The sequence below is a fragment of the Humulus lupulus genome, chromosome 2 (assembly GCF_963169125.1).
Source record: "Humulus lupulus chromosome 2, drHumLupu1.1, whole genome shotgun sequence".
NCBI classification, from domain to species: domain Eukaryota; kingdom Viridiplantae; phylum Streptophyta; class Magnoliopsida; order Rosales; family Cannabaceae; genus Humulus; species Humulus lupulus.
The window spans coordinates 5,609,696-5,633,812 of NC_084794.1; the positions used below are offsets into that span (position 1 = coordinate 5,609,696).

General features: G+C 33.0%; 4 protein-coding genes and 1 long non-coding RNA gene across 6 annotated transcripts; 2 read left to right on the plus strand and 3 right to left on the minus strand.

Moving 5' to 3' along the window:
* Positions 1–1,059: 1,059 nt before the first annotated feature.
* LOC133817034 (actin-related protein 2) lies at positions 1,060–5,081 on the minus strand. Its single transcript, XM_062249419.1, has 15 exons — positions 4,902–5,081; positions 4,551–4,661; positions 4,321–4,455; positions 4,144–4,215; positions 3,966–4,044; positions 3,656–3,705; positions 3,453–3,556; positions 3,271–3,339; positions 3,125–3,188; positions 2,784–2,852; positions 2,323–2,406; positions 2,103–2,161; positions 1,910–1,976; positions 1,682–1,765; positions 1,060–1,551 (listed from the first exon to the last, which is right to left on the minus strand). The coding sequence occupies exons 1-15, from the start codon at positions 4,941–4,943 to the stop codon at positions 1,471–1,473; spliced, it is 1,170 nt and encodes a 389-aa protein (XP_062105403.1). The 5' UTR covers positions 4,944–5,081; the 3' UTR covers positions 1,060–1,470.
* A 391-nt stretch (positions 5,082–5,472) lies between these two features.
* LOC133817035 (uncharacterized) lies at positions 5,473–7,765 on the plus strand. The gene is made up of 5 exons (XR_009885489.1): positions 5,473–5,539; positions 5,627–5,674; positions 5,782–5,983; positions 6,571–6,805; positions 6,894–7,765. It is a non-coding gene; the product is annotated as an uncharacterized LOC133817035 (long non-coding RNA).
* A 907-nt stretch (positions 7,766–8,672) lies between these two features.
* Positions 8,673–11,303, plus strand: LOC133820042 (cation/H(+) antiporter 15-like). Its single transcript, XM_062253438.1, has 3 exons — positions 8,673–8,888; positions 9,008–10,009; positions 10,101–11,303. The coding sequence occupies exons 1-3, from the start codon at positions 8,673–8,675 to the stop codon at positions 11,301–11,303; spliced, it is 2,421 nt and encodes an 806-aa protein (XP_062109422.1).
* LOC133817036 (pentatricopeptide repeat-containing protein At5g14080) lies at positions 11,162–13,742 on the minus strand. Of its 2 annotated transcripts, XR_009885490.1 has the most exons (3): positions 12,026–13,742; positions 11,388–11,868; positions 11,162–11,309 (listed from the first exon to the last, which is right to left on the minus strand). XR_009885490.1 is itself a non-coding variant. In XM_062249420.1 (2 exons), exons 1-2 carry the CDS (start codon positions 13,680–13,682, stop codon positions 11,576–11,578), a joined length of 1,950 nt encoding a protein of 649 aa, XP_062105404.1. In that variant the 5' UTR covers positions 13,683–13,742; the 3' UTR covers positions 11,162–11,575. The 2 variants fall into 2 exon arrangements, 1 of the variants encoding a protein (XP_062105404.1); XM_062249420.1 differs by having other exon boundaries at positions 11,162–11,868.
* A 2,384-nt stretch (positions 13,743–16,126) lies between these two features.
* LOC133817037 (ACT domain-containing protein ACR6) lies at positions 16,127–19,890 on the minus strand. Its single transcript, XM_062249421.1, has 7 exons — positions 19,603–19,890; positions 19,082–19,127; positions 18,821–18,935; positions 18,664–18,731; positions 17,801–18,391; positions 16,953–17,057; positions 16,127–16,864 (listed from the first exon to the last, which is right to left on the minus strand). The coding sequence occupies exons 1-7, from the start codon at positions 19,647–19,649 to the stop codon at positions 16,520–16,522; spliced, it is 1,317 nt and encodes a 438-aa protein (XP_062105405.1). The 5' UTR covers positions 19,650–19,890; the 3' UTR covers positions 16,127–16,519.
* Between the last annotated feature and the right edge of the window lie 4,227 nt (positions 19,891–24,117).

Consider the following 24,117-nt stretch of genomic DNA (forward strand, 5'->3'; position numbering starts at 1 on the left):
AAGACACACTTAAATTGTGCACATTTTTTTAATTCATAGCATAATATTTCCTACTTTTTTAATTTTTTGTACAAGTTATTTTTTCTTATTAACAATATTTGAAAGATGGTTCTGTACATTTATAGTGAGGCAATAACTTGATTGGGTTTGGTACGTTTACGTTTACAGGTTTACTAAATATTAATATTAATTATTTAATATAATTATATTATTATATGTGTCATAAATATAGAGAGAAAAATGACAACATAAAGATAAACCCTACCGGATGAAAAAGTCCAATCACCACATATATATATTTTATTTGTAGATATGGGTATAATGAAATTTTTTGTCTTTATTATGACTACCCAAATATCCATACTTCTATTAAGTTATCTAGATATATAAAAACAAAATGCATTTTGTCACCACCATATCCTTTCTAGTCTGAGTCGAAAATAAAAAACATTTACCAAAGTCAATCAAATCAAATTCACCACTTTCCAACTTTAGCTCTTCATAAATCTGAAATATATCATATAATCATCTCTCATTTCTTACCTTAAACTACTAGAGTCACATCCCTTTTGTTGAAAGAATGTTGTTATTTGGCAGGTGTCCAACAACACCTGAGGTGTCGCTCCATGATTGGTTATCGATACCCCATAATACTTATCAAATTTAAATACGTGAGATTCGATATTAGATTACATCAATAGTAGTATGTCACCTAGTTGTGGTGTACCTTAACAATTCTCTTGTTGAAAACATATATAACATAGTTCTTCCTTGTAAGTTTACCATCACTTTTGTTTCCAAAGCTTGTAGGATGCGTTTAATATGAGAAACTATCTGACTACAGACACAAGAAGGATTTGGGAATCATAACAAGGTCAATATAGTGAACAAAATCTCTTATAATCGACTTAATCATTTGACCCTCAACAAGGATTGTAATATATTTGATATTGAATTGAGTATTATGAAATGTTATGACAAGAGGATATAAATTAAGGGGTCTAGAGTCATTGAATCTTCATCATCAATATGATATTATGTACTTAGGCTAAGAACCTATTAGAATACAATCATCACCACAATTTATTTATAATATATCTTTTTTCCAAATGAATGTCACCTTTTGTCTTCGTGTATTCACAAACACAATTCATGTATCCAAACAAAGCCAGTTGCAATCAAACTAAAAATGAATACCTTAATATATGACTACTATAATGTCAATGATACATAGAATAATCTATACTATTACTACCATATTGTTCATTTACTCGATTATACTTCTGTTGATTCTTTATCAACCTGTCAAATTCTTTCAATTTGGCTCATGAACAAACAGAAGCACAAGGATGTATTCGTGGTAGTTTAAAAGAGTTATCAGGATACTGGCTTCCAATGCTTATGCTTGAACTGGTTCTCTTCCAAGTATTGATACAGTAAGTGGGTGACAACTGACCTCAAAAAGTACAGTCATGCCTGGCCACACTTGCTCAGACAAGCAACTCCTTCTTCCTGATAATCTTCCCTGCTAATCCAAAACTCAGGTGCATCCTGAATTTTATCATTCACAATCATACTCATTAAAAAAATCAGGATGAGAATGAATAAATTGTACAAAGAACTGACAAATCAATCAGAAACTGAAGCCTCGACGATAAAGATGGTGAGTAATGCCATTTACCTTCATAATTCCTGCAAGAACTGCACCACCTAAATACACCATGTGCTTTCTTCGTGGTGGATCTTCAATGCGTAATCGTAGTTTCTGTTCGAAACAAGAAATTAGTTTAAGAAGAAAAGAAAGACTAAACTCTCTTTTCTTATTTTCCCTCCCTCTTAACAGATTGAGCTCAATGTGAAATGGAAGATTTTCTGGTAAGTATGCATAGTCTAAAACTTTTGAGTTTACCTTCAAACCATCTCTGTTACCCTTCAAAACAACTTCAAGATAACGATCCAGAATTTCTTTTTCCAAACTGAAGAGACATTAAATCCTAACGATTACACTTCGTTTAATACCAAAAAAACAACATGGGATATGTACTAAAATTCAAATGCAAACTGGATATCATTTGATATGCCAAAAGTGGTTAAGACATTACCGACTAGGTAATCCAGGATACATTGTGCTTCCTCCACTTAAAACAATATGCTGGTAAAGCTGCAAAGATAATTTTCATGGATATTCAGATATAGATGACACGAAACAAATTTATAAAGCAAAAGTCACACAGCAAAATTTGTAAGTAAATGTGAAACCAAAAACAAGTCGCAACATGCTCTGCAAATATTAACCACGTAAAAGAGAAACAAAACTATTACCATCATTCGGTTGTCTATATCCATTTCTTGAATGCAACGAAATACCATGTCAGCCATTCCATCACCTTCAACGTCAATCAATTCCTGTAAAAGGAAAGCAGATGAGAATATCAGAAGACTTAATCCTGTAAAATATTGTAATGTCTTGCCTTCATAGTCATAGATAGAGCATATTGGTATACATTATACCCAAATATTTTGAATAATCATTAGATAAAAGAGAAGTGGTCTCTCCACAAAAAGAATGGTTTAAAATTGCTTGCAAGAGATAACAATTCAACAATTGGAGACTAACAAGAATTTATTCTTTAAACTTAGAAGCAAAATATTTTTGAGCAGTTGAATTGCACTTCACCCAAATAAAATAATTTAGAAAGTCCACATTCCACACAGATAAATGGTCCATAGTCACTAAAGAAATGAACCTAAGGAACAAGAAAAATAAAGTAGTCAAAGCTTACAGGGGTGAAAAGAGCCTCGGGAGCCTGGAAGCGTTCTGTGCCAACTTTAATGACCCTTCCATCTGGTAGCTGATAAATTAAGTTATGCAAAGGCTTATAAAACTGTGCCAACTCTAATAAGATTATTTTCGAGAAATCAAAATCTAACAGAATAGGTTAAACCAAAAATCACAATCAGATTATAAACATGTGGACTAATATACAAATTCACATACAAAATAGAATGTAATTGTGCTTATGGATACCCCAACATCTGCCTAATCAGTCAAGCAATAACTTTAATTGGATACCAACGATTTAGAATTGAGAATATGGGTATTCATAAGATAGCATATACTTACAGTGTAATCCTTTACGAGAATGGTGGTCTCAAGTCCCAATTGATACTCCCTCTTGTAATCATAACTGCATTAAAATAGTATAAGGAAAACAGCAACAAAACCAACATTATCAGGGATTTAGGATATGTATTAAATTGTTTCTTCACCTTATGTAGCAGAGCTTCTCTTTGATTTCTCGAACAGTCTCAAAGTCCGCAGTCCTATTCATTGCATACCTTCAAGAAAAGTGTTGTGTATTCGAAGTAAGATATAAATTTTATTTAAAGATCCAAGAACAATACCAATGTTATTGGTAATTACTGATAAATCTTAAGCAATTGGTTCTCACCCTCTCCGAGACAGTAAATCGACAAGATATGAGGTTATGTGCCGGCCTGCTACATTCATTCGCTTTGTAAGATGAGGAAATGAGTAGCCATCAACAACAGGAACCTAGGAAATGGAAGAAAATACTCAATAGGAGAAATCAAAATAACAAGAAAACATCATACAATACAACCAAGCAAAATAGCAGCATCATGAGAAATTTACCACATGAGTTACACCATCACCAGAGTCAATCACTAGTCCAGTCAACAAACCTGAGACGTCAAGACATGCTCACATGAGGAAAAGAACAAGATAATTACAGTTTTAGAAGGACTCTATCAAACAGAAACTTCTGGCAATTTATTATCAAGAGTTGGATGCAGCTTCTGCTTATAACAATATTTAGTGCATAAAATCCCATGAAAGGAGGGGTCCCAATTACATGATTGGGTAAAGATAAATTGGAAACAGAAAAGGAGAAGGAAAAAAAAAACAATATAGACATATGACCTTTAATTATCTTTATAAGCACCTTGAGCATACAGTGTCAAAACAGCTTGGATTTGAATGAAGACACCAGCAAAATTGTATTTCTCAAACATGGTCTCAACCTGTGAAGTTGAATTCAGGTTATGTCAAATATATACGTTAAAGTGTGGGATTCGATTACCCTATAAATTACTTAAACACAATAACAAGAAAAAACAAACCATTTTCTCGCGGTTTTTAGAAGGATTCAACGGTGGGTCTGTCAGTAGAATCTTACATTCAGTTGGATCTATCTGTTGATAGAAAAATTTAGAAAGACTGAATATTAACACTGTTAAACAATCTATAGGAAATATAAAGTTTCCCACAATAATCACAAGCAGCGTTAGAAAGTTTACTTTTAGTTCATTATAGAAAGCATGATCCCAAACATGAACCATGTCATCCCAGTTTTGCACAATGCCATTGTTAACAGGGTAAGATATATCCAGCTGATGCCTAAGTTCAGCGCAAGCTTCTCCAACAACAATATCCTAATTCAATCACAACCCCATGAATAACATAACAAAATCCTTCCAGAAAGTAATTCACAGGCTATGAATGGATAAACGATCAATAAATTACCCACCTTGAGCTCCTGTTCAACAAGTGACTCTTCATACCGAAGCATAGGCCTTCCCACCACACAAGGAAACACTGAAGTGGGAAAGTTCTCACCAGCAAAGCCACATTTCACATACTGCATTTCAATTCAGATTTCAACTTAGACTATATTATAAAGCATGAGAATTTTTTGCTATAAATATATACAAACGAGTCAACATGAAAATGGGGTTTTTCCGATGTTCCATGTAAGTAAAGTATATGTGTGTGTGGCTGATTCTATCAAATAACAAAGATAATATCTATGGATGTATGAAATTAAGTTTTCTTTTTATTTTGATGGATTTGAATGAGAGCAGGACGAAAAGAAGGTTACCCCGGTGCCATTATCGCAGACGACGACATTTCTATTATCCATAATTGAGTATGGCTTCTCCTTCTTCTTTTTCGTTTTCCTCTTCTGTTGGGTTTGGGTTTATGGCAATGGCAGATCCTCTCTCTCTCTCTCTCTGCAACGATGGATCGTACGGCCTTTTCTACCAGCTGAAATGCTTAAAAATGCAGTAAGAATTAGAAGAAGAAGTATTTATGAGTTATTAACACTTTAGACCCTAATGTTTGTTCACTTTTATATTTTAGTCCTCAAATCAAATTAAGATAATTTTACATTTCTTATATTTTAATTTTAATTTCTTAAGGAAAATACCACTCAGTTTTGCTTCTTCAAATTTTGGAAAACGACATTAATAAAATAAAACGACACATTTTCGATAAAAACGACATATTTTCAATAAAATGACAAGTTTTGAGAAAACGACGACATTTTTTTCTTTAAAACGACATAATTTATGTAAAACGACAACTTCACAAAAACGACACATATATTATGCAAATACAGTCAGAAACGACGTCGCTCCCTCCGTTTATAGCACGAACATTTAGTGAGGGTTTTAGCTCTCTGCCATTTCCGAGTTACAGAGCTTCGAAGCAGATTGAAGCTCCTCTGCTCCAATGGTGAGGCCGACTCAATTCATTTTATGCATTTTCTGATTGTTTATCAACTTTCACGTGATTTTCATTTGTGTTTTTCAATGTCTAAAGGGCCCAAAGAAAGGTGGGAAGGCTCCAGTTGCAGCAAAGAAGAAGCAGGTAATTCCCAAGTCCGAACTTAAAATGAATCAATATGTATTTTCTTAATGAAAATTTTGATCACATTGTGTTTCGAAATGGTGTTTATGAGGTTTTCTTCTTTTTAGGAGAAGGTAGTTAACGCCCTTTTTGAGAAAAGTCCCAGGCCATTTGGGATAGTAGGTGCATTGCCACCAAAGAGGGATCTTACCTGATTCGTGAAATGGCCTAAGGAAGTTCAAACACAGAGGAAGAGGAGGATCCTCAAGCAGAGGTTGAAGGTTCCACCGAATTTGAACCATTTCACCAAGACCCTTGACAAGAACCTCGGTATGTAAGCTAATTTTCAATCAACAAACTTAAACTTGGGATTGTGGAACATAACTTTCGTGGTCCATAGCAATGGAATTGACTTGTTTTTAAATTTAGAATTAGATGCTTTTCTTTCTATTAATCTTACTTCGCTATTGTTCATGTATATGTTTATTTATGATTGCTATAAATTGTATCAGAATTTTTGCTTCGTTCATATGCTTTAGTATTGATTCTGTATATGTTGATGTGTTTGTCTCTTGTGACATAACATTTTGCAACGGTGGGATTTCTACTCTTTGTGATTAGTTATCGTATCTACTCTGTTGAATGTGCATAATTTTTTCAAATATGTTTTCATGTGTGACCGTCATAGACACTTGGAAGAATTTGAGCTTATGAAATGAATTAAGCTTTGGATCTTTACTCTTCAATTTAGAATTGAATTTATTGTGAGAACTAGAACTTGAATTTATTGTGGGAGGAGTATATGTGATATTTTAACTTGTTTAATGCTAAAATTTTGTTGAAAGATATACCCTTTTATATTCTGAATGTTAAAGTATTTTTTTTTCAGTTAACGTTGTAACATTGTTTAATTTTAGATGTATACATGCATACTTTAAAATACAAACTATGCATAATGCATGTACACAGTACACTCGAGCAGCAACCAGCCTGTTTAAGATGCTTCTTAAGTACAGACCGGAGGATAAACCTGAAAAGAAAGAGCGTCTCCTGAAGAGAGCCCAGGCAGAGGCTGAGGGAAAAACTATTGAATCTAAGAAGCCTATTGTTGTGAAATATGGTTTGAACCATGTGACCTATCTTATTGAACAGGTCTGTTATTTTTTGTCTTTACACTATACCATTCATTCTAGTTTGCTTTCTTTTATAGTAAATTTTTTGTAAACATTTTCCCATGCAGAACAAGGCCCAACTTGTAGTTATTGCTCACGATGTTGACCCCATGTAATTGGTAGATTGGCTCCCAGCATTGTGTAGGAAGATGGAAATTCCCAACTGCATCGTGAAAGGAAAAGCAAGGCTTGGATCGGTAATTACACTCATACTAACCCTATATACATGTATTCCATTCCTGTTTAGTCAGATTGATGGACTTGAAAAGAAGACCTTGTTGAGCTTGGCATGGTCCGACTTTGTGAAATGACTCGAGAGGTATAGTATAACTAGAAGCCGGAAAAGGCAAAAGTGAAATACCACTACTTAACGTTATTTTACTTATTTTGTGAATTGGAGGCGGGGCACTGCCCCTCTTTTTGGACCCAAGGTGCTTGACAACAGTCAAGAATGAGGACAAATTGGAATTCAGCAAAATCTTAGAGGCGGCCAAGGTAATTAGATACGATGCCACGATATGATCTTAGAACATAATTTTTGTTTTGGTTGCACATTAGTTTTGTGTAGTTTGTTTTGGCAATCTCAGGCCAACTTCAATGACAAATACGACGAGCACAGGAAGACTGGTGGGATTATGGGTTCAAAATCTCAGGCCAAGACCAAGGTGAAAGAGAGGGTCCTGGCTAAGGAAGCCACACAAAGAATGAATTAGAAAATTTTGATGTTATATGTACTTTTCACATTTTAGATTTTGACTAATTCTTAATTTAAATCAGATAAAACTCCAGAGAGAGGATTTTGTTTTCTTTTGATGTTTGAACTAGAAATGGTGTTTGATAGCTCTGTCATATTTTGCCCTGAAATTGTAGAAAATAACAAATGAATAATATGTACTATTTGAAGGCAATTAATTGATCATTAGTGTTGAAAAAGGAAAACCATTTCATGCTAATCGAAATAATAGCCAGCAAAACCCGATCCAATAAATTGAAGCAAGTTAATGGACTTTTAACCTATCAAATATGTGGAGTAATTTTTCAATAAATTATCACATATTGAAAAGAAAAAAACACAAAAATCGGCAGGGCCTGGACGAGAACCTCTGCATTTCTTGTATTACAGTAAAATTTTCTTTTATTTTTCTTTCTTCAAATCGCATACAAATAATATAACTCATTATATATATATATATGGGTACACTCTTAATGGTTACTACTCATGGATGCTTACTTTAATATTAACCATTAGATTAAGAAAAAAAATATTTACCTGCTGGTGACTTGCTATACCAAGTCATTATGTTGCCACATCATGTGACTTGCTATACCAAGTCATTATGTTGCCACATCATCATAATTGTTAGTACATATCTATGGGTAGTAACCATTGAGAAGTCTTCCGTATATATATATATATATTATTTTGCTAAAAGAATAAAAATAAATTAAAACTAAAGAAATGGACAGTTAACCCATATAGATTTAGTGATTATATAGAGTTGTTTATAATATGTTTCATGACTTTCTAACTTTAGAGCTGGGTTTAGACAGGTTTATTTGTTAGGGTTTGTTCGGTGCTAGTTAGACAAATGTCTTTTTTGTTTGTTTATGAAGTTTTACTTAGTTTTTTTGGTTTAAAACTTTTTTTTATTAATGGTATTCGTTGAATCCAAAAGCTTCATATAGAAAAAACATAAAAACAACATTTGGTTGAATATAAAAGGTGATAGTTCATCTTATAAGATAAAGTCACAGTTTGAGCAGACATTCATTCATTCATTCTTCCTCGTCCCATGATTTGATTCATACACAAAAAGAAGGCTCTTAAATCATATAGGTTAAGAGCCATGGGAGCCTTGGATTTGAACTCGTCTGTTAATGAGACAAACGTTTGCACTAGCCTGGAAAATTTGCACCCTTATGGACCATTTTTCCAAAACAATCCACTCAACTACATATTCCCTCTTCTGCTCACACAACTCTCTCTTTCTACTGGTGCCATTCTCTTAACTTACCTGCTCCTCAAGCCTCTGAACCAATCCATCCTCGTAGTACAAATTTTGGTAAGTTTATATTTTTATTCCAAAAAATATAATAAATAATAGAAAGAAGAAGAACCCATGTTTTGGAATGGCTCAAATCTCTCAAATATTCACCTTGATTTTTGTTTGTGCATGGCCAGGGTGGTCTACTACTAGGACCATCGGTTCTAGGCCAGAGTGCATCGTTCACGGCCAGCTTCTTCCCCCTCAGAGGTTTCATACCACTAGATATACTTTCCTCGATGGGATTTATTCTGTACTTCTTCCTCATTGGAGTGCATACGGATCCATCTGTGTTGAAGAAAATCAACAAGATTAGTCTTCTTATTGGTGTTTCCACAGTGTTGGTGCCATATGCAATGACTCGAGCATTTTCCGCTCTCTTACCACACTTGATTAGCATGAATCCTGATGAAAGCAACAGCCTTCCAACGGTAGGACATGCTGAATCACTAGTAGCGCTCCCGACAATCGCTAACCTCCTTGTCGAGCTCAAGATCATGAAGTCGGAAATTGGTAGGGTTGCAATGTGTTCGTCTGTGGTAAGCGGCTTGTTCTCTTTCACCATATCAACCGTCTTGGGTCTGATAAACCAGGAACTCGATGACAACCAACTAGTAATATCGATGTTTGGTTCTGTTTTTGTTTTTGTAACTTTCATTGTTTTCATCCTCCGCCCTGCAATTTTATGGCTGTTACAGCTTAAACCGGTAGAAGCTTCATTGAACACAAATCACTTCATCATTGTAGTTGTGTTGGTTTTGATGACTGGATTTTCCAGCCAGGCTATTGGTTTGCACACTTGCTTCGGCCCTCTCATTCTTGGGATCACCATACCTGCAGGGCAGCCAGTAGGGTCTGGGCTTGACGAGAAGCTCCACATGATTACCTACTGGATTTTTTTGCCAATCTTCTTCCTAAAAAACGGTTTGATGATAAACATCTTTAAAATTGACCCAGGGTCTCATATGATTATACAGTTGGTGGCCCTTGTAGGTGCACTTGGAAAGTTTATAGGAGCCTACTTCACCTCTCGCCAAGGCTGCAAAATGCCAATTGCTGATGCTATCACGCTTGGCCTTGTCATGACTAACCAAGGCCTCCTTGAGCTTGGCCTGTTCAAGATGTTGAGGAGAACAAAAGTATGCCTCACACATTTTGCCAATATCATTTGACACTTAAATTCTCTAGGACTATTTTCTAACATTTTCTAACCGTGCTAATATTGTGTAGTTGATTGACACGGACACGTTTGCGAGTATGTACCTATCCATGCTGATCGTTAGTGGTTTGGCTGTCCCCATCATAAAACGGCTCTATGATCCTTCAAGAAGATATGTAGTTTACAAGAGAAGAACTGTGATGGATTCAATATCAAAACCTCAACTCCGGCTATTGGTGTGTGTGCACGATGAAGAAATTGCTTATACCACAATCAACATCCTAGAAGCATTAAATCCAAGAGTGGAAAGCCAGCTTGCAGTCTGCGTTCTCCACCTTGTTGAGATTGTTGGTCACACCATCCCCATTCTCATCCCCCACAAGCTTACCGAGAAATCATCTTTCCCTTTGGGTTCCTCGAAAGACATTTTAGAGGCCTTCAGAACTTTTAAGCAGAGCAACCTTGAATTTGTCTCAGTTTATCCCTACAGCACACTATCCCCTTGTACGGCAATGCATGACCAGGTATGCACATTAGCGCTAGACAAAAAGTCCTCACTTGTTATAATACCTTTCCACAAGAGATATCGTGCAGATGGTACAGTAGAATCATACCAAAAGGCATCCTTGATCATGAACAAAAATGTCCTGGACAAGGTGCCTTGTTCAGTTGTGATCCTCATTGATCGTGGGCTCTTTAGATCCTCACTGCCAGTCTTGGAAAGCTCATGTCAATGTAGAGTTGGTGTTGTCTTCTTGGGTGGAGCCGATGATAGGGAAGCACTAGCTATAGGGGCACGAATGGCTGACCATCCAAAGATCACATTGACAATGACTAGACTTGTTGCGGATGGAGATTTTACAGGTAATGATCTGGAAGAAAGAAGGGTGGATAATGAGTCCTTGAGCGAGTTTAGACAAGCCATGATATCCAACCACCGGGTTACCTACATAGAAGAAGTAGTAAGGGACGGAAGAGGGACAGCTGCAGTTATTTGTTCCATGGAAAACAGTTACGAAATAATCTTGGTGGGCAGAAATCATGATAAGCGGTCACCATTGATGTCAGGTTTTGATGATTGTGGTGACTGCGCAGAGTTGGGAGCCATCGGTGAGATTTTGGCTTCATCTCATTTTAAGGGCAACACCACAATTTTAGTGGTGCAACAACACCCCATAGTAGTGAATGAGCACAAAAGTATTAAACCCGACCATGGAGTCCCATATTCGATAAATGATGAAGAAGAGATGCCAATTCAAGGGAGATCTCCGTAGTGTAATCTGAAACACAGAATAGATCATTAACATCTGATTAGGATCGCAGCACCCCAAATAAATTCTCACTTAGCATGAACTTACTACAAACAAACTTCATCTTCATTTCAAAAATAGGCATATCCAATTGCATTGGTGACCAACACTGTGTAAGAAATTCACATTTCATTGCTTCTTGTTTCCATGCTCAAGAGCCAACTTAATACTATCTAACTGCTGAAATTATGTACTATCTATATATGAAAAGTTCACCTAAGCAGAATTGGAAATGATCAACTACATAAATTGTTTCTAGAAATGTTGCTAAGACATAAATTTTCCTCCGTTGCTTTAAGTAACTGAAGAATTGGCTCTGGTTTTGGGGAAGATGAGACTGATGCTGATAGTTCAGCCGATATAACTTGCAGCATTGAGGAAGAAGTTTCTTGCACCCATTTCATGTGTTTAATAGCAATTGGAACTTCTTCAGCATTAGCTAAACATTTAAGCAAAATGACATGGGAGTCTGAATGCAGTGGATCATATTCGAGGCGGCAAAGTAACTCAGAAGCAGCAAGAAAAAGACCTGCCCAGAATTCGGAGATTTATATCACAAAAGCCATTATAGGAAAGCAACGAGCCAAAACACTGGAGACTCATGATGTAGAGAACTCCAGAGAAAATATGCCACGAAATTTGAAATTTTGAAATGTTTAAAAAAACTAAATGAATAAAGCACACACCTTTTTTGCATAGATAAAGAATATATGTATTCAATACATTTCGAGCAAGCATCAAATCCTGTTTCAAAGACTTGTTCAAGACATGAAAAGCAGCTTCTAGCTTTGTTTCTTCACAAAGTCCCTGAAGCAGAGACGTGTAAATTGTGGCATCAGGTGCCACCCCTCTTTTCAACATGTGGTCAAAGAGACTTTGAGCCTCTTCAACTTGACCAACCTCTGAAAATTTTCGGATAAGGATGTTGTATGTTTTCAAATTTCCACTGCGCCCACTGGTAAACATCTCATCCCACAGCCTTTTAGCAGGCCGCAATAAATCTTCCCTACAACATGCTTCCATGAGAGAATTATAAAATGATATGTCTGGGTTCAACCCTTTCTTTTTCATCTCCTGAAGAACTCTATAGGCCTCTTTTACTTTCCCAGCTTTGCACAAAAATGATACCATCACATTGTAGCTCTCCATATCTTTGAAGTAATTATGATAAGACAAAACTTTGAAGATTTCTAACAGTTCATCAATCTTTTCATACTTACATAGGTTCCTACTCAAGTTGCTTAAAGTTAAAAGAGTTGGAAATCGCTCTTTCCCAACCATGAATCCGAAAAACGCTAGCGCAGAGTCAGGATCAATGGCTGACACTGATCCAATCAGAACGTTGAGAACATCATCCTCAATTGGAAAGTTTCCACTAACAATTACTTCACCCAACTCTTTTGCTTCATTTATTCGCCTTTCCATAATTAAACATAAGATGAAGTCTCTGTAGTCATTAGTCCTTGGAGCTGCCCCCAGCTTTCTCTTTTTCTTTAGAACCGTCTCTGTCTCAAAGACGCTCCCTGTTGATCGAAATGCTTCGGACACAATCCTATATGCCATGAAATCAGGTTTACAGTTCCTACTTCTTAGCTCATCCAAGAGGCAGAATGCCTCCGAGACTCTTGAAGCCTTGCAGAGCCCATGAACGATCAAAAGCGCTATTATCGACCCATTAATCATAGACTCGCATCGTTTAACCTCATCTAACACACTCAAAACGGCACCCAATTCAGCGTTTCCACATATTCTCCATATAAACACACCAAAGCCTAGAGTGGTAAAAGGGACACCTCTTTGAGACATTTCGTCAAACACCTTCTGAGCATGCTCAAGATAGCCATCAGAAGCTAGAGCAGCTAATAGAGAGTTACATATTTCGGGTCCTATATATTGAATAATAGAACCAACCTCTCTTAGAATAAGAAAAGCGTCTTTGGGTTTCTTTCCTGAGATAAACGAGGAAATGATAGAGCCATAAACCGAATAATCGAGAGTAACTTTCTGGGTTTTCACTTGCCTGAGGAGAGTATCAATGGCGTTAAATTGGCGGGAACAAGAAAGAGATTTGAGGATTGATTGGTAGGTTATGGCAGTGTGACCGAACCCTGGTTGCTGGGCGGCCCAGTTGAAGAAGCCAAGTGCAAGTGAGTGGTGAGGGAGAAGGAACGGGTCGATGACTCGGGCAACGAGTGACGGGGTGAGTGAGTCGCGACAACCGAGTCGGTGCAATGTCTGCTCGAGCGAAGGACTCCATGACCGAGTTGGCCTTGTGTAGTTGGATGCGGCGATTAGAGCTCGACTTATTCGAGTTGCGAACTCAGTTGCCGAACCAGCCTTCATCAGAGTCGGAGAGAGAGAAATACTCAACAGAATCAAACTGTCTGACGACACTGACGAAGAAGAAGAAAAAAACTACCCATAAAACGCACCGTCTAACTCTATTTTTAATATTTTATAGCAGGTTTGTGTTTTGTCTCATTATTTATTTCATTTCTATTCTTTGTTTTGATAAATTATTTTTTGGACCATATGTTTTCTAAAATTATTAAAATACAACTTTAAATTCAATTTTGAAGAAGAAAAAATTGAATATAACAACACATTTTTTAAGCAGAATAATTTTATTTTTGTTCTAAAGTGTTAGTTTGTTAAATTATTTATAATTTTAGTTGAGAAAATATTAACCAAAATCGGGTTTAGAGTTATATTTTAACAATTTTACAAAAGATATGATCCAAAAAATAATTTGTCAAAACACAGAGTCCAAACAAATAATAAGACAAAACACAGTATCCAAAAAAATTATAAACTTTTTATATATACAAAATATAGACCAATTTATTATTATTATTATTATTAAGATATTGTTTGACTTTTTTTTTTCAAAAATAAAAATATTTGAGCTTTTAAGAGCTACATCAAAATTGCCAAGAAAATGTATTAATGATTTAGTTGTACCAAAACTAATAAGTTTGAGACCAATTTGTTAAATATATATAGAATTGGTTTTAGAATGGAGTATTATTTTTGTCCATAGGCGCAGTTTTTATTTTCAATATTTGATGAAATTATAAACTATTTTTTGTTTGAATGATGGCATAAAATATAATTATAGCAAGTATTCTCTTAGTTTCGGAAAATTTTAAATAATTTATGGTGTCGAAATTAGAATTTAAACAGTTACTTAAGAGGGTGTTTGGCACCTTAACTAAAAAACTGTTTTTTGTTTTTGAAAAACTAAAAACAGTTTTTTGAAAACAAGTGAGGGTGTTTGGCATTGTTTTCATAAAATAATTTTTAAAACAAAGTTACAAAAAACAGAAAATTTTGAGAACAAGAAAAAGTTGTTTTCTGTTGTTCTCAAATTTTCTCACTTCTTATTTTTCATCATTTTTTCTTTCAAATTATTTTATCTCATTATTTATTACAAACTTTTAAAATATTTTTCTCTTTGTAAATATATTTGTTAATTTTTTATTTAAGATCTAAAAAAAATAAAACTAAAAAATTGTTTTTAGAAAATATTAACCAAACACCTCTTGTTTTTTAAAAACTACAAAAACAGTTTTCTGTTCTCATTTCTGATAACACAATTTTAAAAACAAAAAACAGAAAACAATACCAAACAGGCAATTATTCATAATTTTTCAAAAATTAATGAGATGTCTATTATAACTATCATATACATTATCATACAAAAAAATTATATTATAATCTCTCCAAATACCAAAAATAAATTATACTCCTACGTTAAGGAAAGGAGACACAAAAATTGAGGACCAAAAGGATAAATGAAATAATTTTATATTAGTATAATTTTTTGCAATGTGTTAAACTAAATAATACATTACAAAATATACTTTCTTACAAAAATAAAACATTCTCATGTTTTTCTTTGTTATGTTTTTAATTACATTATCTTATTTACATGTTTTATTATTAAAATCAAACCAAAAAAAAAATTATTCATTTATTCTAAAATAGAATAAAAATTTGAAGATAAAAATGATCGTTTGTGTTATTATGTGATAGTCTACTGTGTCGAGATACGTATATAATGAGTATTTGGAAAACCCATCATGTTTAATAACACATATAATTCATTATTCAAAATACAAATAACACATTTAACCTCTTTTTTTTAACTTAATAAAAGTTACACTCATTTGTCACTTGTCTTGTTAATTTGATAATTTTTTTTACACATTTATATAACATGTAAATTGAAATTATTTTAAAATTCACCTAATAAAATATTAAATATAATTAAAAATCAAATAATAAACAATTAATTTTTAAATGTAAAATTAACTAATTTATTAATTGATTCTTGGTTCGAATTTAAACCATATACAAAACATTTTGAGAATTGCTAAGGGGCACTACTAGTGTCCAACACCACAAGTATATGATATATTGTTATTGGCACAATCCAATATCAGGTCTCACTTATTTGAATTTAATAAGTATTATGAGGTATCGCTAACTAATAATGAGGTGTCACCTCATGTGATGTTGCAACACTCAAACATTTTATGAACCATAACCTACATTGCCACTTTTACTTGAAGATTGCCTGATAGCTAGCCTTTCAGAGTTGCTCTAAGCTTGAATTTTAGTAACATTTTTTTCATTCTTTCAATGAATCTTAAATAGTGTTCAAAACAATATTAACTTGTCAAACCAATTTAAGAGCTAGAAACAAATACACTGCAAAACATGTTTGCATTTTAATGCAAAAGGGCATGACCAGTGGTCAAACAAAAAATTAAAAAAACCAACCATACATACAAACATATAAGTTCTGATTAAGCTTGAAGTATCTGTACAATCTTCTATCTTCTGTACAATATTGTATGTACACACTATACAAGTATGTATTCTTGCATGACTTAAACCTATATATATACACAAAGTTACAAACCCAACCAGTATTTTTTTTTTTTTTACTTCCTATTTTGCTTTTTTACAGTAGTGGTTTCTGGGTTTCTTCTATGTACAGTATCAGCACAAGATACTGGTCACTAAGACCTCATATTTGGAGGTTAAGAACACCTATACTATACTATACTATACCATGGCTAAAATGACTCCTATACTATACTATACTATACCATGGCTAAAATGTTTATGTACTGAGAATGAATATACAAGAAGAAGAAGAAGAAGAAGAAATCTCAAGAGTAGGATCTTATCAGTTTGAAATTCTGAAAAGTCCTAGCACTAAAGAAGCTTCCAAAGAGAAACCCCATTGTTGTCTCTTGAGGAGGCTTTTGTGCAAGGCTAGCAGCATTATACTTCACTTGCAGCGCACTAGGACCGATTTGTCTTCGTATTGAGTCGATTAAGTTGGGGTCAGCAGGGTTGCCAGCCACATCAGTGACATAAAAAGTGTCTTTAACTTTCTTGTCTTTAGTTGAAATCTCAGCTCTTTTGATACACAAACTGTTCTCTCTAAATATTCTAGTGATATCAGAGAGGAGTCCTGTTCGATCATCTGTGCACAATTGTAGTTCTAGACCCTGCATTACAATAGCAACATTTTCTTAACAAGGGAAGTAAATAATGAAAGGTGTGTGTTCTGCTGTGTAGTTTAAGTTGCTCTTGTACCTCGGATGCTCGCCTTTCGATGGCTGCTTCAAGACACTGCATAACGCGCTCTCGTTCTGCTTCCGAACCTATAGGTAGCCCATCAACATGTCGAATGTAAAATTCCTACATGAGAAGAAGCCTGCTCAGTTAGATGAAATCAACAAAAGATAGTTCCTAACCAAGCAAAACTTTTTTGTTTTTTTGTTTTGAAATTAGGCTTCCCCCAAGCCTATAATATTTGGGGACTAGGAAACTATAACAATTGCTATGTAGGTACTCGATGATCGGGAATCAAATCTCAGATCTTGTGGGAGCAACCACATGTCATGTCATTTAAGCTACTTTTTTTGGTCTAACAACCAAGAAAATTTTTAAAAAAATAGCCTAACCCTATAATATTCGGAGACCATGAAACTATAACAATTGCTATGTAGATACACAGTATGCACTCAATCCTTAGACCTTGTGGAGCAACAAACCACATGTCGGAATATTTAGAGGGCGTTTGTTTTGAGTAGTTGAATTGTCTTGGAAAGTGTAGATCGGCTTAGGATGAAGGTAATATTAAACTCGTGTACAAAAGGGTTCACTTTACTCTTAAAATACATGTAGTGCCTACACAAATTATTAACTTTGCCCCCCTTAAAATTTGAACCAACTATAGGAATGGATTTAGATTCTCATTACCACATTTACTTTACCCCATACCAAACACCCCCCTAAGCTAGTCTTCTTAAGTTTAAAAAACTAGGAAATTATAATTATTGCTATGTAGGTAATCTAGAAAGACTCAAACCTCAGACTTATGAGAGAAAACCATACACCTGACTATTTGAGCTACCATCTAACAACAAAGCAAAACTAACCTGATAAGCTTCTTTTCTCCCAGTGCTGACCATGCCATGAAAAACAACATACTGCATATCTGTTAACGTACAAATAATGTCAAACAACAGTTTAGGACGATCCTTTGATCTCATGGTAATGACAGTGTAATCTTTCTGAATGCAATCCAACACTGTTATATGTGGTCTTGACCCCTTCTCTTCTCTTTCGTTCCTCTCATAATCTCTATCAGCAAACATTATCTGATGCAGTCTTCTGTCCCTATTAGTACCTCCAGGAGCTGAAAGTGACATTTTTGCAGCCTTGAGATCATTGTTTCCTTTGAGGACATTACAAAGCAACTCCTTAATTGTTAAGAGACGTTTTGGATCATTGATTGCGCAGCCGGTGGAGTCGTCTGTGACATGTACTACTGCTGCAGCTCTAGCATTGTGTGTCCATATCTCGGCATTCACCACATTGCAATGAAGATCAGCAAGAACTGCACACATTTCAGATAGCAAACCAGGCCTATCCGTACCAGAGAGTTCGATCGAGGTGTGCTCTTCTGAGGGCATCACACCGACGGACTCTCTAACTGAGGGTGCAGAGCCATCATTGCTTTCAAGTCTCTGCAAAAAGATCATCAAAAATGAAAAATCATTAGATTCATTACCAGATTTTGATTCACAAAGAGACCATTTTGTACTTTTCACATGAACTATCGCCAGGGCGTGTCCTGAGTTGTTTTAGCACAAGCATTACTCGCCTATACTCCACACCAGAGAAGCAAAATCTAACACTAATATTGCCAATTAACACATCTAAGAGAAGCAAAATTGAACCACATTCACTAAAACCAATCGAATTATCGGAAAAACATAAGAGAATTCAAGCCACTTACCACTTGAATATAATTTAATACTTCTTTGTCTCTAATCTTGTTCCCATCACGATCAACCACATTAAAAACTGAAACAGAAAATTCATCAAACATATTCAGAAACAATTTGAAGAAGGCTCTCAAATTTTTTCAAGTAGAAGGAAAACATGGTTATTACCATCCATGAACCATCCTCCATCAGAAGATATGTATGCTTTTATTATCACAAGGTTCACATCGGCAAGAACTTGAACTACCTCCAAGAGAATCCCATGCTTGTTGACACTGTCAACCTAAACACAACAATAAAAACCATCTATCAACTTAGTTGATCAAATTCATAATAAGAATTTAATGTCTTGTTACATCATTGAATCGAGAGAAGTAAAGAGATGTGATCAAGTGAGCAAAGTTTGACAAAATCGAAAGGAAGCTAGACCTGTATAATAGTAGCATCATCCAAAGTTTCGTTGTCAATAACAACTCTGCAAGAACATATAAGAATAACATGTATTAGATGAAGCTAGCTGCAAATATCACCCAAATGATGACAACAACAAAAAATAGTTTCATGGAATATGGGATATATCAAAACTACAAAACAAAAGTCATTAAAAAAAAAAAAAGCTTTAATCCAGCTTGAAAAGTTGAACAGAAAATTAGCTGGGGAATCTGATATCAACAGGGGCAGAGCAGGATTTGATCAAATTTTTTGAAAAAATATTAATCCCTACTTAATTGGTGGCTTGGAGAAGAAAGGAAAAAAAGATGCATACTTTCAAAAGAGTTGATTTTTAAAATTTGAATAATTTGGCAAAATAATTTTCTGTGAAAATGAATAATAACATCAAGGAAGATCAAATTTGAAACCAAAAGCCATAAAATAAAATAAAATAAAAAGTAAGGTTTAAACCAAAATCTGTAAAACCCAGAAAGAAGAACGAGTTTAAGAGTAGTTACCTGGGTGGGTTCATCCTTCTGATGAGTTTAGCATATTCATCATCCATTATTTTCTTCCAATATCAGTGGAGTGGAAAATAGTACTAACCAAAGCTATCTTAGTGAGACTAAGCACCTCAAAAATATAGAAGAGAAAAATTTAAACACCAACTGGGTATTTTGAAATAACAATAAAAAATATTTATATATAAAAAAAATACTGTTCAAGGATGCTTCCTCCAATATCCAAGGAAAAAACAGACAAAGAAAAAAGAAGAAGAAGAAGAAGGAGAAAGAAGACGAAGAAGAAAATAAAAGAAAAGTAGTGGTAGGGCCTAAAAACCGTTTAACAAACCATAAAAAAGCTTTTTTTTTTTTTTTTTTCCTATGTGAGCGCGCTCATTTATTTGCCGGAGTTTTCTAACGTAAGGTGACGTGTCGACCTCTTATTGGTTAGAACATCGGTTGAAAAGTAGTCGCTAATATTTTTTTTATGAAATTGATTTCTTAATTAGGAGACATTTAAATTAATTAATTAATATTTAATTTAGCCAAAAAGGGGAGTAGTCCGTACGAAGGGGGAAGAGGAAGGCGCGGTTCCCGCATCCCAAAGACGAGAGATGTGATGACGTGGCATTGGGCGCCACGTGTTCGGTGCAGTTTGGTCGGTATTTTTTGGCGGCAATTCCAGCGTGAGCGCTTAGTATCTGCCCACGTTAACCAGGTGCCTAACTTACTTCGTTAACCTTATAAATAATGCAAAAAAATTAAATATAAATAAATAAATAACCTTATAAAATATCAAATCGAAAATTAAACCAACAAAAATATCTTAAAATATCTCCACACCGCTCCTACTACTATTTTAATCTATAAAAATTACTTTGTCAAAAAAAAAAAAATCTATACAAATTAAATACTTTTCTTCTCTTTCAAAAAAAAAATACTTTTCTAACATTACATATTTTGAAAAAATAGATATAGACAAGCCTTGGTCCCCTTTTAATTTTTTCTTTTTTTAAAAAAACATAGAGTAATTTTTTTTTATAATTATCTTTAATTTCTTTAAATTTTGTATACTTGCCCCTCTTATCAAAAAGTTATCTTTTGACCCCTACAAACTATTTCTGCCTCTGTCTTGGATTGTTTATAATTTAACAATAAATATATATAAATTTTTTTAGAAGTAATTAAATTAAACAAATAAAAATCTTATAGTATCTCTACACTAGTCTCCTACTATTTTTTTTTTAATTTTTAAAATCACTCCTACTATTTTAATCTTTAAAATTTCATATAAAAATTACATATTTTTCTATTAAGAACATGTTAGTAAAAAAGAAAGAAATGAAATAGATAACATTAATTACACATAATTTTTTTAAATAATTAATTTTGTTAAAAAAATAGAGATGGAAATTTTAAAAAAACAATTAACTTTGTATTTACATTATTTAGAAATTAAAAATTAAATGTATCTCGATAATTTAATATCATAGAAATAAAAAATTAGAAGTGATTATTATAAAATTTAAAGCAGGGAATATGCACATTTGGTCTCTTGTGTTTTGGCCAAGTACAGTTTTGGTACCCTTTATTGCGAATAATTATCATTGGGTACCATGTAATTATAAAATCAGTAAAAAATTGTACCCTAAACAAAAATTTGGTTAATATTTTTTTTAAATGACAACTTTACCCTTACTTAACTTGAATCGATTTATTCTTTTAAATGAGAATATGCATATTTGGTATCCTATGTTTTGACCGAGTACAACTTTAATAACCTCTATTACGAATAATTATCTTCGGATACCCTGTAATTGTAAAATCAATAAAAAAAATGGTACTAAAAATACACACACAAAATATATATATATATATATTGCTTCAAGCCATACGAAAAATCAATAACACCTTTTAAAACCTACTGAGTCCACAAGGTCAAACTCGGTACAAGTTTAGTAATGGATATTTCAGGTTATGTATGATTTTGTACTTAAAATTTGAATATGGATATTATGCATTTTGATTTGTTGATTTGAATTTTGTATATGATTTTCATTCATTGTTTTAGATTATGAACAAGAAAAATATTTGTATTTGTTCAACTGAAATAAATTCAATGGCAGAATGATACAGGGAAGAGAACATGATCTAACTTTGATGTAGATTTTGATTTTTTTTATATTAGTCTAGATTTATTTTTTCATTTGGGTTGAGTTATGAAGAACAAATAGAAAGATGAATAAAAAATTCAAATTTAAGGTAAGATTTCATAAAAAAAATTCCTATTTTTTTTTCGGGGTTTGAGTCTTTGAAGAATAATGGATTGAAATAGAATGAGTGTCGTTATAATTATAAATACAATTATTTAATTAATTTAATTAAGTTTTAAGTTGTTTTATTTTTATTTAATTATCAAATTATGTTTTTTATTTTATTAAAATATTTGAATGATTTAATTATTTATAATTGAGAATAATTTAAATATTGTAAAAACAATGTTGACTAAATTTGCGTCTAATATACCACTTTTTTTTTTACTGATTTTACAATTACAAGGTACGAGAAAATAATTATTCATAAGAAAAGGTATTAAAGTTGTACTCGGTAAAAACATAGGCTACCAAATGCGCATATTCCTTATATTTTAATTAGTTAATGATTTAGCGGATAATAGTTAAGGTATTATAAAAAGATTGATGTTCAAATTCAAGCAGAAATTATAATTTTTGACTGATTATTTTATAGGGTACCAAATGATAATTATTAATAATAAAGAGTATTAAATTTGTACTTGGCTAAAACACATGTACCAAACGAGTACCTACCATTTAAAAGTAATATCACGTTTTGTTGGAACTTTTTTTGAATTATTAAAAATTGAAACAATAGAGTTGTGTGTGATATGGGAAAAGTCTCACATGGAATTGAAACACTCTTCATAGAGTGTATATAAGTTGTAAATGCTATGTCTTGGGGTGTGCCCCAAGGGGTACCCAGTTTTGTGCGAATGGGTGAGGACTCACACACTTGACCACCACGCGCGCGCCGCCGCAGTCCGACCGACCGACCTGAGCTGGTGGGTGGTGTGGTGTCGTATTTTTAAGTTTTAATTTTTTCAACAAAGGTATCTAAACGTTTATCATTTTATTAATTAAATTAATTTTAAAACGTTCATTTAAAAAAAACAGTTTTTATTTTGATTAAATGAAGATAAACGTTTTTAGCCGTTTATATCCTCCTTTGATTTAATGGAAAAACGTTTTTAGACGTTCTTATGTGTATAAGTTGGATTGAACAATTTTGAAAAAAAGGGAGTTCTTTTTGTTCTTTCTGGGTTCTATGAATTTTCTTAGAGCATTTTTATAAGGGTGTATAAGAACGATCTTCTCTGTGCAGGGAGGAATCGTACAGAGGCTGTTTTATCCTGGGGACGGAGTGGTTGATAGACTGCCGTGCACACTTAGGGCAGAGCCGCGAAACGTCTTAAAGAGAGCGACTTTGTCCGCGACTCAGCCAGAAAAATTGATAGGTAATTTCGTTCCAATTTTATTTTCTTTTGAGGAATATCACATTTGTTATAACACTAGCTAGTTTTCATGTCTCTACTATAGATATTTATAAATGTTAAATAAAAAAACATAGAGAAATATTTTTTAATTAGTGTGTTTCTCTCAACTTATATATATATATGTATAAATACTAGATACAAGCAACATGCAATATGCACGCTTACTTAGTTTTATTTATAGAATTTATTAATTATTTTTATTAAATTTATATTAATGTCATATAAATTTCAAATAAATATCCTTTAAATAATTTATTTATTTTTGTTTAAGTTTATATTTGTTCTAAATTTTGAATTTAGGAGTGACAACAAGTTTATATGTTTAATGTAATATTAAATGTTATACGTGGATTTTAAATTTAAGTTTATTGCTAGTTTTAAAAAAAAAAAGTAATTTGTTACTAATTGATAGTAGATTAGATTATATGTTTAATATGATATTATTCTAATAAGTAAATTTAAGTTTAATTAAATTTTATTTAAGTTAAAAAACGTATAATTTTATTATTTTTAAATAACTATCATTGTAAAATATCTTATTTTAATTTGTTTAATTATTTATTATATTTAAATAATTATTATTGTAAAATATCTCAAAAATATCATATTTTGATTTTTTTTTTTAATTATTTATAAGTTTAAGTGTTTACAAACTACTGTATAAGAAGATTCTGTTAAAGTTAATATTAAAAAAAAAAAATCGTTAAAACCAATAATTTTTGTTATCTACACACTTATTATGTAGAAGAGATAAGTGGTATGCATATGTGTTGGAGGGGAGAAATGGGAAGAAAGGATCGAGTTCAAATATTTATGTGTGTTTTTATAAAATGAAATATTTTAGTATTAATTGTTTTTAGTATATTGGTTGCCTTCTTATATATAAATGGTATGCATATGTGTTGTATAAAATTTATTTTCTTGATAATTAATGTTTAATTCCAAATAATAGTAATGAA

Coding starts and splice junctions, on each gene's coding strand:
- LOC133820042 (XM_062253438.1), top strand. CDS start 8,673: ATGGGAGCCTTGGATTTGAACTCGTCTGTTAATGAGACAAACGTTTGC. Junction 8,889..9,007: donor TCCTCGTAGTACAAATTTTG/GTAAGTTTATAT, acceptor GTGCATGGCCAG/GGTGGTCTACTACTAGGACC. Junction 10,010..10,100: donor AGATGTTGAGGAGAACAAAA/GTATGCCTCACA, acceptor AATATTGTGTAG/TTGATTGACACGGACACGTT.
- LOC133817036 (XM_062249420.1), bottom strand. CDS start 13,682: ATGAAGGCTGGTTCGGCAACTGAGTTCGCAACTCGAATAAGTCGAGCT. Junction 11,869..12,025: donor TCTTTATCTATGCAAAAAAG/GTGTGTGCTTTA, acceptor AATTCTGGGCAG/GTCTTTTTCTTGCTGCTTCT.
- LOC133817034 (XM_062249419.1), bottom strand. CDS start 4,943: ATGGATAATAGAAATGTCGTCGTCTGCGATAATGGCACCGGG. Junction 3,340..3,452: donor GATTTACTGTCTCGGAGAGG/GTGAGAACCAAT, acceptor CTTTTCTTGAAG/GTATGCAATGAATAGGACTG. Junction 2,407..2,783: donor CCGAGGCTCTTTTCACCCCT/GTAAGCTTTGAC, acceptor TTCCTTTTACAG/GAATTGATTGACGTTGAAGG.
- LOC133817037 (XM_062249421.1), bottom strand. CDS start 19,649: ATGGATGATGAATATGCTAAACTCATCAGAAGGATGAACCCACCCAG. Junction 19,128..19,602: donor AGAAGGATGAACCCACCCAG/GTAACTACTCTT, acceptor ATGTTCTTGCAG/AGTTGTTATTGACAACGAAA. Junction 18,392..18,663: donor TATTAAATTATATTCAAGTG/GTAAGTGGCTTG, acceptor ATCTTTTTGCAG/AGACTTGAAAGCAATGATGG.